Raw genomic sequence first — 15,562 nt, 5'->3', positions numbered from 1 at the left:
CTCCCCTCCTCCCTCTCCTCATGAGAAGATAGTTCCATCTGCACATAGAGATATAGCTCTTGCAGGAGAAATTAGAGTAGTCCCATGCTTGAGAATATGGAGATTCCCTGTTCCCAATTTCAACTGAACGAGAGGACACATCCTGGAGTGGGAGGGAACAGTGGCTCCTTAAGAGGCCAGGTGCTTTTGCTTTCAGTTTTATTTTTGCTGGAGACATTCAAAAGAAATGCATTCAAAATACAAGCTTCATGACCCCACAGGCATGCACGTTATAAAGCAACCCAAGTCTGAGTGTATGAATCAGTGATTCCTGTGTACATAATACAATTTATTTTGTGTTGTACTCACTGTTAAGTAGAAGTAAAAGTGAACACATACCTACTGGTAGTTTAAATTCGTTAACGTAAATTTCAAGGCTGTAGTCTGGTCATGCTGACTGGTGAAATTTTAGACTGACTGGTGAGACATTCTGAAAATTTTCAAGCCCTGATAATAATGGGGAAGATGGTTAGGATTTCCAGTATGGTGGTCTGATAACAAAATAAGTTTTCTGTCTTGTTTAATGTGGAGAGTGGGTGGCTTTTCACATATTTCTGGATTATAATTCCTCTCAGCCTTGGCAAAGTCAACCTAAGGTGTAAAATGATAGAGAATTATAATCCCATAATGTTTGAACAGCCACACATTTTGAAATGGATGTGATAATGTGTGGGGCTTTTATATTGTTGAAAGTGTAGCATTGGAGTATATTACTGGAAGATATGTTTTCTGTTTACAAATACATTTTTCATACTTTTTTAACTTGCAGTATGGATGGTGCAGATCTCTGCTTTGAAATTGTAAAGAGAGCAGATGCGGGCTTTGTATACAGTGAAGCTGTAGCCAGGTATGTGTTTTAATTATTATTTTGATTACAACTTTGGGGGGAAGGGGAAATGAATACTAGATGTTTACTGAATACTAAAATTGACTTTATTAGCACTAATAACCGTGTATACCTCCCAGAGTGGCCTTCGTAGCCAGATGGGTGTTATTTATAAATAAATAAATAAATAAATAATAAATCCACGTCCACTATATGCTTCTTTACAAATAGTATACATATTGATAAAAGTAAAACATATTAGCTTGAGTCTAAAATATGACTGTATAGTTATGACCTTCAAACTAGATGAGCTTGAAAAATTGATGACTCATGTAGGACAAAACATTTTAGCACCAGTTATTTATTTATTTATTTATTTATTTGATTTATACCATGCCTATCTGGACCACCAGATCAATCACACTTCATTTTAAAACTTTAGGTAAATTTTAAACATTTAAACATATCAAAGAGCATGATCCATACAAAGCTAGGGACATTGGTGACGTTTACCTCGTGGCCCCTGCTTGTTTCACCAAACAAAGAGCTCACGCTATGTCATCCCACCAGCTGACACCAATTGTGACATTTACTCCTTTGATGCACCTATGTGTTGTGTCTTCACAAAGGGTTCAGTCTTCTCTTTCCCTCACTGCCACCTGTGGATTTCCTTTATCCACAATATAAAAGACTTTAGTCAAACACTTCTCTGGGAACTGCCAACAGAACTTATTTATTGAAGTGTATCAAACTTAATCATAATCACAGATGTTCTTCAGATATTCATTGTACACAATCAAATAATTAAAATACCATATATCTTGCCACATAACCAATCACCACCTGCCCTATCTATTTATCTTGACCAGCTTATTTCTATTAGTATCTGCTCCTTCTCTCTCTTCTCTCACTATCTCTCTGACTATCTGACTATCTCTCTGCAAGTTCTCTCTCTCTTATCCTATCTCTTCCTGCCAAACCTTTATATATCCGCTGACTCCGCCTCTCCAGTCCTCTCATAGGCTCATGCAAATGAGATCCTGACTATGAGTGACAGGGGTGACCTGGGGCAATCATCACAACATTTATAAACAGAAGAGCCCTGCAGGGCAAGACCAAGGCTTAGCTATGCTAGCATCCCATTCCAAGTAGTGGCTGGTCAGATGTGTTCAGGAAGCAGGAGATGAAGGCAATAGCTGCTACCCAGTTGTAACATGCTGAAGAATACATTGCTTCTGAACAGGCTGAACTGTATCATCATAGTTAATAGCTGTTAATAGGTACCCAAAAATATATCCATCCTGTTTGGGGGGAAAAAAAATCAGTCAATGACTATAGCCATTGACTATGACAGTGAATTCTGTAAATTAATGGTGTATAGTATAATAAAGTTGTATAAATCTCCAAGGAAGAAGTTAAATATTTTCTTAACTGGTGTCCTGTTGATCCAACAAAGTATTAAGTCACACAGATTTCATATCACATATTTCAAAACTAAGCCGTGCTTGTTCCTGTGTGTGTTCTTCAATATTTTACAAAGTAATGCAGAAAGACAGTGTTTTTACCCTATTACTCTTTATACATTCAGAAATTGTTGATAGAGTTATTCACTTTTATTGACAGTATATTCTAGAATTGTTTGCACTTGATTAGGTGGTTTAATTACCGAGCATTTAAAGGGCTGGGTATATCTAACATTGCGAGCATTTTCTGTTTGGCTTATGAGTATGTGACTAAGGATTAATTGATGATGATTCACAAAGGTTACAGAGAGCTTTCATGAGTGTGCGGTTTGTGACAATGTAAGTGAGAGACAAAATGATGGTAATGTTTATACACTCAGGAATGAATGCTCGAAAAATGATTGGAGTGTGCTTTGCAGCATGCCATGAGTCTTATTGGAGAGTAGGAGAGTGTAAACTGACAAATTAATAAACCAAACAAGAATAGGATTATGGGAGTAGTACTAGATGAAGAGAAACAGTTTTTGTGTGTTTGGGTATTTTGTTTATCTTTCTTTGATCTTTATAATGAATCTGTTTTACAACTATTAAGGAATATTTTAGCATTCCAACTGATAATGTATTCCTCTCAATTCTTTCTATATGTTACTCTTGAGTTTCATAGCAGTAGGAGACTCTCAGCAAGGTTTAGAATGCTGTCCTAAACTTAATAAGGGAGTACTGAGCAAAGGAAGAGTTTATTTCCAGGTAAAAGGCACCTGACGACTGAATATTTGGATTAACATGCTTGTCCACCTTTGCAATTTTTTGAACCAAACCAGTCTTATAGTTCTGGAGAACATAAATCCGTGCACACATTTGTAAAAATTTAGTTGGTCCTGACAAAGTAATGATTCTCTATGTATTTTGGGTTATGTATAGGATTATTATATTAGCAGATCCCCATTGTCCTTTATCATGTCCATCTTTGCACAAAATGTTCCTTTAATATCTCCAGTTTTCCTGAACAGGTCTCTGGTTTTTCCTTTTCTATTATTTTCCTCTATTTCTTTGCATTGCTCATTTAAGAAGGCCCTCTTGTCTCTCCTTGCTATTCTTTGGGAGTCTGTGTTCAATTTTCTGTAAATTTCCCTATCTCCCTTGCATTTTGTTTGCTTTCTCTTCTCTGATATTTGTAAGGCCTCCTTGGACAGCCACTTTGCTTTCTTGCATTTCCTTTTCTTTGGGATGGTTTTTGTTGCTGCCACCTGTACAATGTTACAAGTCTCCATCCATAGTTCTTCAGGCACTGTGTCCACCAAATCTAGTTCGTTAAATTTGTTCTTCAGTTCCACTGTGTATTCAAAAGGGATTTGGTTTAGATTATGCCTGACTAGCCCAGAGGTTTTTCCTACTCTCTTCAGTTTTAGCTTGAATTTTGCTATGAGAAGCTGATGATCAGAGCCACAATCAGCTGCACGTCTTGTTTTTGCTGACTGTATAGAGCAGTGGTCCTCAACCTTGGCCCTCCAGATGTTCTTGGACTTCAACTCTGAGAAATCCTGGCCAGCAGAGGTGGTGGTGATGGCTTCAGGGAGCTGCAGTCTAAGAACATCTGGAGGGCCAATGTTGGACACCACCGGTATAGAGCTTCTCCATCTTTGGCTGCAGAGAACATAATCAATCTGATTTCGGTATTGCCCATCTGGTGATGTCCACGTGTAGAATTGCCTCTTGTGTTGTTGGAAAAGTGTTTGTGATGACCAGTTTCAGTCTTCTCGGCATTGGTGGTTGGTGCATAAACTTGGATTATTGTGATGTTGAAAGGTCTGCCTTGGATTCGTATTGAAATCATTCTATCATTTTTGAGATTATATCCCATTACACCTTTTCCCACTCTTTTGTTGACTATGAGGGCTACTCCATTCCTTCTACAGGCTTCTTGCCCACAATAGTAGATATGATAATCGTCTGAATTGAATTCGCCCATTCTTGTCTATTTTAGTTCACTGACGCCCAGGATGTCAATGTTTATTCTTGCCATCTCCTGTTTGACCACATCCAGCTTCCCAAAGTTCATAGATCTTACATTCCAGGTTCCTGTGCAGTATTTTTCTTCGCAGCATCGGACTTTCCTTTCACTTCCAGGCACGTCCACAGCTGAGCGTCCTTTCGACTTTGGCCCACCACTTCATTAGCTCTGAGGCTAGAGTACTTGTACTTGTCCTCCACTCTTCCTCAGTAGAATGTTGGACGCCTTCCGATCTGAGGGGCCTATCTTCCAGTGTCATATCTTTTAGCCTTTTGTTTCTGTTCATGGGGTATTCTTGGCAAAAATAGTGCAGTGGCTTGCCAATTCCTACTCCAGGTGGATTGCGTTTAGTCAAAACTCTCCACTATTACCTGTCCGTCTTGGGTGTCCCTGCACGGCATAGCCCATAGCTTCTCTGAATTACTCAAGTCCCTTCGCCACAACAAGGCAGCATGTATCAACCTGTATAGTTCTGGGTGTCTGCTTTTATTAGCTGAAGCCGATAATGGAGCTGCACCTGCTTTCTTTTTCTATGAAAAATCTCAATATTTCAATGGATGAATTGAGATAAACCAGCAAACTTTATTTTTCAGAATGCGAACAACAGGGTACAGTGGTGCCTCAGAAGACGATTTTAATTCGTTCCGTAGAAATCGCTGTCTTGCTGAAACATCGTCTTGCGAAACGCGATTCCCCATTGGAATGCATTGAAATCTATTTAATGCGTTCCAATGGGGGGAAATCACTGTCTTGCAAAAATTGTCCATTGAAAACATCGTCTTGCAAAACACTGTTTCCCATACGAATGCATTGAAACCTACCATATTGAGGAAAAGCAATCTCATTTCCTGCACTGCCTTTGGAAATGCAGTGGATGTCAGATGGCCTTCCCCCTCTTTCTCTCTCCAGAAGCAAAGAAAGAGGATGAAAGGAGTCAAAGCAACCTCCTGGCTCCTGGTAATGGTGACTCTTTTTGCCCTGATCTTTTACCACTGGGGAGAAAAAGAGGGAGAATACAATACATCATCAGGACTTGCAATAGGTCCTGATGAGGAAAAAAGAGATGAAAAGGATTCTAGAAAGACCAGGGAAAGCACAAATGCAATCCCCCATTAACACGAATTATGCAGTTGAGTTCCCCACATTTGGGGAAATCATAGGGATCAGCACACCCAAAGTGCAATAGATGAGCCGTACCCTGGAAAAACCACTTTCATAATCATGGTATCTCCCCTGTAAGGTATGAGTTGGAGTGGCCCTTGCACCTCCTACCCCCTTCTGTGCCCTCCCCCCCCCAAGGCTTGGTGACCCTGGCTGCACCTCCTGTTCAGTACAGGGCTGCACAGCCCCAGTCCTTCCAGAGGCCACAAGAGCTCCTCAGTGTTTTGGGGTGCCCTGCGGGACCCCCATCAGGGGCTAGGTGTTCCTCCCATAATCCTCTAGTGCACTTGTATTAGCATAAGGTATTAGCATATGATAATACCTGTGCACTAGAGGATTGTGCACTAGTTTCATTGCACCAGAAGGCCACATTGACCTTCGTAGGACCTTCATTTGTCTCCTTGGAGTTATGGAATTTGTTAACATAGGCTATACTTTTTGGCTCTTTCCCTTTGTTTAGACAAATTAACACACTTCTGTAGTTCATCCAGTTGCCAAGTTATGTTCTATTGCTGCTGCTGGATTTTAATGTTTCTTCATAGTGGCCTCTGTGAATGCACACAAATGGGTTTATCCTGCACCTGTGCAGGATGTTTGGAAGATTCTAGAGCTTAGGGGGAAAAAGGTCAATTAGTTCCCCCCCCCAACAGGGTATGAGCTCCGCCTCCTCAACCTTCCTTTCAGTTTCCTCTTTTCTGCCGTTCGAGTAAGACGTTAGGAACTAGAGTTCTAAGGAAAGTGATTTTAGCTTTGCTAAATCTATCTTTAGCCTTTTTTCTATAATTTTATATTCTACTTATTTTTCAGATGATAGAACCTCCAGTTAATCCTTTTTTATCCATTCTATCTTTTCCCACCCAACGGTTCCCCCCCTTTTTTCTTCCCTTTTTGTTTTATGGCCCCTCGGGGATTTAAGAAGTACTCCGTTTGTCTTCGACAAATTCCACTTACAGATGGGCACGATCTCTGTTTATTTTGTTGGGGGGAATCCCATCTCCCCCAGTCATTCACTGCGTGCAGGAGTTTTTCCAAGTAGGCTATTAAGCTGTGGCTCCAACGACTGAAATCCTTTCTGTACGAGAAATCTCTCAACCCTGCCATGGAGGTTACAGCCCTCCCTTCATTGAACCCTCCCACCAGGAGGCTGCTAAATTGACCACTAGCCCTCTTGCCCAGTCTCTATCCAGCACGACTTCTTTACCTGCTAAATCCAAGAACTCTAAAAAAAAAACAACCCGCCTAAGCTGGCTTCTTCCAAGGTTCAGCTGCAGTCTACTGACCCTGCAAATAAGGAAAAGGACAAGGAGACTAAGAGGGAAAAGGACTTAGCCAAGCCGGCTACCACATCTCTTTCTATACTTCCTATACCAGTGCAATAATCTTCGAGGGACGATATTGGGCTTTCCGACAGGGAGGAATGCACCATACCTCCAGCCCAGCAAGCTCATGATATTCTGAGCATGTCTCCGAGTTTGGGCCAATTTGGGGCTGTTGCACCATCCAGCACAGCCATAGCCCCTTTCAGCCGTGGATCTTCAGGGCGGGCAAATACCGAGGCTGCGTCGGAGCAGGAGTCTGCTCCATGCACTCCTAGGAAAAGAAAGAAGAAATGCAAAAATGCCTCTCCATACCAACTGTCCGTGCTGGAGGAGCAGTATTACCATCCAGAGGGTTTACCTCCTTATGGTCATCCATACCTTGACTGGTACCATCCCTATCCATACCAGGGCTATGGCTACCAGGATCAATACAGAGGGTCGGACTACCCACTACCATCCTGGTACCCTCCCGTAGCTCCTCCATGACAAATGTCATTGCAGTACCAAAGGGATGTCTCCACTCCTCAAGCTGCACCATCCCAAAAGAGACCAATGATACAGATGCCTTCTGCGCCGCCTAACAACTCAAATTTCATAGAAGCCATGCCTCGGTACAGGCTACCACGCTGTACTCCTGTCCTCACGACCATGATACGGAATCTTTTTCTGTATCTACTCAATCGGATGCTGACTCTATACTATCGGCCCCGGTACCACACCCAGCACCATTGACTTCTCAGTCGTCTCGAGGTGCCAACATCATCATCTGAGAAATCTGAAGCTCCTGATGCTGGTGCCACTAGCAATATCTCACAGTCCCCTCTGGAGGACTACACATCATATGTGCAACTTACCTTGCACATGGCGAAGACACTGAAACTTGATGCACAAATTCCTCAACAAGAACTGGACTTGGTTTTTCATGATATGGAGCAGGACAAAATGCCTCCTCCTAGTTTGAGCCTAATACTGGCACTCCTTACATTGGTTAAGAACTTTTGGGATAGGTCGCCTTCAACTCTCCTAATCCTGCGAAAGATTGAACACCATTACAAAACTCATGGTTGGGACTTGGATTTTCTACTAAAACATCCCATTCCCAACTCCATTGTGGTCAAGGCTACTCAGTACAAGTCTCGCAGTAGATCTTCTACCACACCTGTTAATAAGGAGGGCAGAAAGATTGACTCCTTTGGAAAAAAGCTTTACTCATTGGCGGCATTGCTTATTAGGATCTCAAACTACCAAGCTGCAATGGGCACCTACCAAAAGCATCTGTGGGACAGAATTCTCCCCTCGTTTCAAACCGGAGGGATCTGTGTGAAGCTCTCAATACCTATGCAGTGAAGCTCTCAATACCTATGCAGAGGCCAGTACCCTCGCTAAGCAACAAAGGCAGATAGCGAAGCATACCGCTGATACCACCTCCAAATCTCTGCTTACTTCAATAGCACTTCGACAACATGCTTGGCTCCGGGCGGCCAACATCCTGCATGATACCAAGACTAAGATCAAAGATCTTCCCTCCGACACTGTTGGACTGTTCAATTCCAAAACAGACGACATAATGGAGAATATCCACAAAATGGGGAAGACTGCTACGTCTTACATTCCATACCAACCGTATCACTATCAGAAACCTTCTTACAAGAAGCCATTCTATCAACAACTCCCTCAGTACCAGTCCTTTGGGTACAACAGGGAACAACACCATGAGCACACCTACCAACCGCTTCCATCCACCATGTTGCAACATAAGCAGCAACAATATCAGGGCTCCAGACAGCCCTTTCAGAAATCCCAATGCAGGGGCAAGCCCTATTCTTAATTGTCCTGGTATCTCCACCAGACTCTGTCAGTTCCTTCCCCAGTGGAAGAGAATTACATCAGACAATGGGTTCAGACCATCATTGAGCGGGGATACGCTATGGAATTCACACAGATCCCTCCGGGAAATTCCATCAAGCCCACCCCCTTCTCTTTACCTTTACAAGAGGAAATTTCAGCTCTCCTCAGGAAAGGGGTGATAGTCATAGTTCCACCTTCTGACTCTAACAGGTTTTTTTTCTCTCAGTACTTTGTCATCCCTAAAAAAGATAGGGGTATTAGGCCCATCATGAACCTCCGACAGCTTATTTTCATATTTCACTTCAACCGTCCCATCAAAAATCCTCCGGTTCCAGTTCCAGCACACCACTTACCAGTTTGCTGCCCTCTCCTTCAGGCTTTCCACAGCCCCCAGGACATTTACAAAATGCATGGCCCTTGTCATGGCTCACCTCCGTACCAAGGGAATAAAGCTCTTCCCGTACATCGACGATTGGCTCCTGGTTGCTAGGACTTATCAGGATGCCATCGTAGCCACAAGAACTACTCTGCAGGTCCTGCACAAATTAGGCCTACAAATTAATTTAGAAAAATCCCACCTAGTACCATCACAACTCGTGAGCTACATAGGAGCTCAACTGGACACCCGTCAGTCGAAAGTATTCTTACCACCCAACCAAATAGCAAAAATCCGTCGGGCAGTACACCTTTTCCGACCTCTCAGTATTGTCACCGCTCTCAAAGTTCAGGACTTGTTGGGTCTTATGGCTTCTGCAGTGTTGGTGGTTCCCTACACCAGGCTCAAACTCCGTTCACTTCAATCCTGGTTCCTGCCATAATCTGATCGCGCAACGGACACCCAGCTAAAACAGGTGGCAGATCAACTCACGTGGTGGGCCTGCCCCCACAACTTATCGGTCGGCAGACCATTCCAGCTGCCTCCCCTTTCAATCCAGGTGACGACAGATGCCAGCCTCTCTGGTTTGGGAGCTCACTGCCAGGAACTTCAGGTACATGGACTATGGTCAAAGGGTGAAAGAACGCTCCACATAAACCAACTGGAAATGTTGGCCATCATAAAAGCCTTTCAGGCTTTCCTCCCAAGAATCACGGGGAAAACCGTACAACTCGTGACCGACAATACTACCGTCATGTACTACATAAACAGACAAGGAGAAACTCGATCACTTCCTCTCCTTCACCTCACCATAAAATCTTGGGTGTCATACCCACCGTATTGCCCCTCAGGCAATACATATCTCATCAGTGGAGAACTACTTGGCAGACTGCCTAAGCAAGCTCCCCGCCAGGACTCATGAGTGGTCCCTCAACAACACTGTCTTCCGGAACATCTGCCACAGGTGGGGCCAGCCGACAATAGACCTCTTTGCTTCCCATCTCAATGCCATGTGCCCCAGGCATAGACATGCCATCTCTCGGGGACGCATTCATGATACCATGGTCTGGGGAACTCACTTACCTCTTTCCTCTGATACCAATGTTGCTCAAGACAATAACCAGGATCATCCAATACCAAACAGATGCAATTCTCATCACCCCATGGTGGCCGCGACAACCATGGTTCGCCCACCTGAGAGAGATAACATAAGAACTATTCCACTTACCTCCGATACTGTCTCTCCTCTCCCAGAATGATGGGGCAGTTCTCCATCCCGATGTCTGATCCCTACGTCCGACAGCGTGGAAGATAACCCCAAATTCCGTTCAATCTTAAATCAGGCTAAGAAGCCATCCACTTCTCGTCTGTATCGTAATAAATGGAAATCTTCCCTCAAATTCACTGAATCTAAGGGACTTAACCCAGTCCCATCATCTCTCTCAACTCTACTTACCTTTATCATGTATCTCTTTAACCTTGGACTGGCACATTCCACCATTAAGGTCTACATTGCGGCAATAGTGGCTCACCAGCCTCCCAGATCTAGCTCCGCTACACTTTTTTCCCACCCCATACTCAAGAGATTCCTAAAGGGCTTGAAGAATGTTCACCCCCCATCACAGAAAATTGTGCCTCAGCGGTCGCTGCAGATCGTTCTTGAGGTGCTTACAAAGCCACCATTCGAACCCCTGGCTACCTGTAATGAAAAGTTACTCTCTCTGAAGGTGGCGTTCCTCATGGCAATTACATCCACCAGGAGAGCTAGTGAACTAGCTGCTCTCAGATCGGAGTCTCCCTATCTTCAGATGCACCCTGAGAAGGTCGCCTTGTACCTAGATGTGTCCTTCCTCCCCAAGGTGGTGTCGGAATTCCATGTAAATCAACCCATCGTACTTCCGACCCTATTTCCATCTCCATCCACACCGATTGAGTGTAAGCTCCATACTCTAGATGTGAGAAGAGCCATCGCTTTTTATCTCGACAGAATCAAGACTTTTAGATGTTCTCCACGTCTCTTCTTGTGCTGTCATGACATCAACAGGGGTTCACCTGCCTCTCTACAAACGATATCAAGATAGATAGTGCAATCGATACAGTTGGCATACCAACTTGCAGGCAAGCCGGTAGAGGAACATCTTAAGGCACATTCTACCCAAGCTGTCTCTACATCGACTGCTCTACATTGCGGCATTCAAATTCAGAACATCTGCAAAGCAGCCACTTGGTCCAACCCTCTGACATTTGCCAAGCACTACTGCCTCGATGTCAGAGCCAAGAATGATGCCACATTTGGAAGGGCGATCCTGTCATCTCACTGGCCCTCTATCCAGTGAGTCAGCTTGCTAATCACCCATTTGTGTGCATTCACAGAGGTCACTATGAAGAAAGTTAGGTTACCTATCTGTAACCATGCTTCTTCTAGTGGACCTCTGTAAATTCACACATCCCTCCCTTCCTCCCCTATGTCCATCACGGTACCATTCTACCTATCCACTCCATATGGTAGCGGCAGACTAGGGGAAACTGAAAGGAAGGTTGAGGAGGTGGAGCTCATACCCTGCGGGGGGGGGGACTAATTGACCTTTTTCCCCCTAAGCACTAGAATCTTCCGAACGTCCTGCGCAGGCACAGGATAAACTCATTTGTGTGAATTCACAGAGGTCCACTAGAAGAAGCATGGTTACAGGTAGGTAACCTAACTTTTTGCCTGTTTACCCAGTTATTATATTAATTGGTTATAATTGTTTTATATCACTGTTCTATAAACTGCTTTCAAACCATTGCAGGATGAAAGACAGTGCCAAGATTTAGTAAATAGTCATAATTAGCATTGGAAAACAAGGTATACTTACAGTTGAAATAATTTTTTTGATTTTCTGTTGCTCTCTGAAGTCTCACATTTTCAGCTTTCTTTGTTTCAAATGAAAAAAACTGTTAAAAAGTAGATTACCAGGTAGGTAGGTAGGTAGGTAGGCAGGCAGGCAGGCAGGCAGGCAGGCAGGCAGGCAGGCAGGCAGGCAGGCAGGCAGGCAGGCAGGCAAAGTTTTAAAGAAATACAGGTTTTTCATGTTTTTTTACACAACCTTTCCTTTAGCATTAATTTATTAGAAAGGAGGAAGTATGCCACCTACTGGACAGTAGTAAAAAGTAGAATAAGGAACTTTAGTGGAAAAGAAATGCACATATAGTCCTTTGTTGCCTCCAAATAAGCAAATAAGATTACATAGAGAACAAAAATCCCTAGGGAAGACATTTATTTATAATTTACATATAGCTTACATATAGTTTTTCAGGTATACAACTCCAGAAGTGATTCATGATCACTGAAAATGTTACAGTTCCAATGCTGATGTATACTATATAACAAATTGAAATCTTAGCTGATGAACATTTAAAAGCCAGGTAGAAACCTCCTTTACACTAGAAGAATTGGGAGATTATAAGATGCTGATGATTGTCAGCAAGGTTATTACAAAATAATATGAGAAACATGCACTTTGTTGTTTTTGTTTAGTCGTTAAGTCATGTCCAACTCTTTGTGATACCATGGACCAAAGCACGCCAGGCCCTCCTGTCTTCCACTGCCTCTCGGAGTTGGGTCAAATTCATGTTGGTAGCTTCAGTGACACTATCCAGCCATCTCATCCTCTGTCATCCCCTTCTCCTCTTGCCATCACACTTTCCCAACATCAGGGGCTTTTCCAGGGAGTCTTCTCAGATGGCCAAAGTATTGAAGCCTCAGCTTCAGGATCTTTCCTGAACTACATGATAATAGTTAAAGAGCCCCAAATAAGACATTCCTGAGGGGAGGACAGAGATAGGAAGGATTCAACCTTTCCTTTCAGTGCCCCTTTATTTACCAAATTAAAGCTTCTTTTTATGTCCATCTGGAGCTGGCATACCTGACCTCCTCCTCTTGGCTCTAATGGACAAAGATTTATTTATTTGTTTGTTTGTTTGTTTGTTTGTTTGTTTATTTATTTATTTAGTTATTTATTTATTTATTTATTTATTTATTTATTTATTTATTTATTTATTTATTTATTTATTTAATATCCCGCCTATCTGGTCTTATGACCAGATGAAGGAACTATGCCAGAGTGATGGAAAAATACTATGCCCCCCTTTGCAGGGCTGAAAGTTAATAAGTCTGCCACTTCACTCTTCTCCAGCCCCTCTTTGGAGGCCAAATAAAGATTAATAAAGTAGTGGATGCTGTGAATAGTAATTACTCTTTCCTTGCAACCTATATCTTATCCAATAAAATTAGTGCAAGAAAAAGAATTTTTGTTCATGCAAGGCACTATTAACTTCAAAGGTTATTTATGTGAGATGTACAGTGGGACCTCGACTTACGAACCTCCCTACCTGCGAATGATTCAACTTAACGAACGGCTCCATTCACAAAAATCTACTTTGACTTGTGAGAGCCTCGACCCATGAACAAAAAAAAGGCAGGGGAAAAGGGCGGGAAATTCAAATTTCCCCTTCCTTTTTTTTGTTCCATTCAAACCGTTGGTGGCAAAGATGCTGCTCTTTCGCCCCAACGGTAAGGAAAAGGGACTCTCAGGAGGTCTCTGATGGTGGCAGGGAAGCCCTCCTGGGGGTCCCCACCACCACCACCACGATCAGAGGCAGCGGTCACCCGGCGCTGGGAGGCTTGAGCTGGCTGGGCGCTTGGCCGCTCGGCCATGGCGGAGACAGCGGAGCGCTGGGAGGCTTCGGACTGGTAAGTCCTTTTTTAAAAACTATTCTGGGTGGGGTTTGTAGGGTGGGTTTGGACTGTTTTTTGTTTGTTTGTTTGTTTTTCAGTCCCAGTGTGGGACTTGTTCTGTTTATTTTTATTTTTATTTTGGTGATTTTTTGAAATGCTGGAACGGATTAATCCCTTTCTCATGCATTTCAATGGGAAATGGTACTTTGACTTACGAACGCCGTTGCAATGTGGATAAAGTCGAGATACCACTGTAGTAGTAGTCACTATTATGTTGGCTAAATAATTTGGAAGATTTTAGAGGATAGAGCTATTAGCTTTGACAGGTAAAAATAATACATTCATGTCAAAGTATATGAGGTTTGGTGAACAAATAAGGTATGAATGTTCCCATCACACTTGTGGGTTTGTTAGGAGAGTGGACTTTCTGTTATTGTGGCATGATGTGAACATGAACATTTCCTATATTTTGGCCTATTAAGACAAACTGCTTTGCTGCAGGCTCTCCCTATTAGCCTGTTCACAGCCCCATATCTGATGTTTTTGCTCTGGCCTTTGGCAGTTTGTCTGTATCTACCATTGCAGAGGTCTTGGAAGTTCACCATTGGTTGTGTGTGTGTTTTGTTTATTTTTGGTGAACAAGATTGCACCAGTATACCTTTTTTGTATTTCAATGTAATAATAAATATACTCACCTGTGTACTTGTAGTTTCATGATAGAACAAAGTATAGTGAAAGAAGTAAGTGTAGATAGTGCTGTGTTTGTCAGGAAGGGCATAATTGCTAGATTGATATAAATGCTTGAGGTCTAGCTGGCTGTCCTTGTCTAGTTAGCTATGAAACAACCTCCTGGTGCACACCAGGTTTAACTAGTGCTTTGTGCTGGTTCCTTCTATAGTTCATTTCTTAAAATTTAACTGCTCAGTTCAGGGACTACATTTGGAAATCATACATTCACACACCAGGACTGAGGATTTGACATACACATGTTGTGTATAATATCTCTCTGAAAAACATTTGTATATGTCCTGCATGTATACATCTCATTGGCTCTTTTCATGGTGAACACATGGCTGCTGTCAGTGGTTGTAAGTCATCCTTGCCCCTCCCTCCTACCTTTAATCTTTGACTACTCAACTTCCTGCACTCTGTGTAGTGTCAGAGTCCATTGCACAATATACCAGGTTATGTTTGGATATGCCCACACTTTTTTCCACTTTTGTTGTGTTTGTTTCACCCTTTCTATTTCTATGGCTCCATTCCCTTCTGAAAATGACAGTGTCGAATTATCCCCCTCTATGTACATATTTCTCATTCTTGGACTATTTCTGTATTTAATACTGGCCTGCATTACTTGTGATTTCTTTTTTTAAAAAGTGAAAGCAGTCTGCTATCCATATATGACAATGGCTCAATAAATCTGTTGTTGCAGACAGGATTTCTTAAAACAGGCAAGTCATCAAACACCTAGCAACCTGTAATTCGTCAGGTGGTAAATTATGTTTACCTGTGGTAAAAGGTCTCTTGGCTTATTTGCCGTTGCTACATTTGGCCACCTTCTCTAGGAATCTATGTTTTGTGGTGGTATTCTTTGGTGAAGTTTGCTTCCTCTGAGCCCCAGGAATCTGTTAAGAGTAGCTTCTCAGTTTGGTTAATTACTCCTTGTCAACAACAGTAATAGATAGGAAATAGAGATGTGGCCAAATTAATTAAAAACCCTCTATTCTAATATTTTCATGCTGCAGCACAGCTGCCAAGCAGACTCTTTCACCCTCCCTTACTAGTAGGACCACTCACCTTTT

General features: G+C 42.6%; 1 protein-coding gene and 1 non-coding gene across 17 annotated transcripts in view; one reads left to right on the top strand and one right to left on the bottom strand.

Moving 5' to 3' along the window:
- CASK (calcium/calmodulin dependent serine protein kinase) overlaps positions 1 to 15,562 on the top strand; it is a 233,893-nt gene that overhangs the window by 82,768 nt on the left and 135,563 nt on the right. For all 16 annotated transcript variants that reach the window (XM_072994219.2, XM_072994217.2, XM_072994211.2 and 13 more), the window contains exon 4: positions 809 to 886. In XM_072994219.2, coding sequence (XP_072850320.1) covers positions 809 to 886 — 78 coding nt within the window. The remainder of the gene's footprint in view (positions 1 to 808; positions 887 to 15,562) is intronic.
- Positions 5,424 to 5,587, bottom strand: LOC140706298 (U1 spliceosomal RNA). The gene has a single exon (XR_012085938.2). It is a non-coding gene; the product is annotated as a U1 spliceosomal RNA (small nuclear RNA).

Source organism: Pogona vitticeps, chromosome 3 (genome assembly GCF_051106095.1).
Source record: "Pogona vitticeps strain Pit_001003342236 chromosome 3, PviZW2.1, whole genome shotgun sequence".
Lineage (NCBI taxonomy): Eukaryota > Metazoa > Chordata > Lepidosauria > Squamata > Agamidae > Pogona > Pogona vitticeps.
The sequence above is the reverse complement of the archived record's forward strand: the minus strand, read 5'-3'. Positions and strand labels throughout refer to the sequence as shown.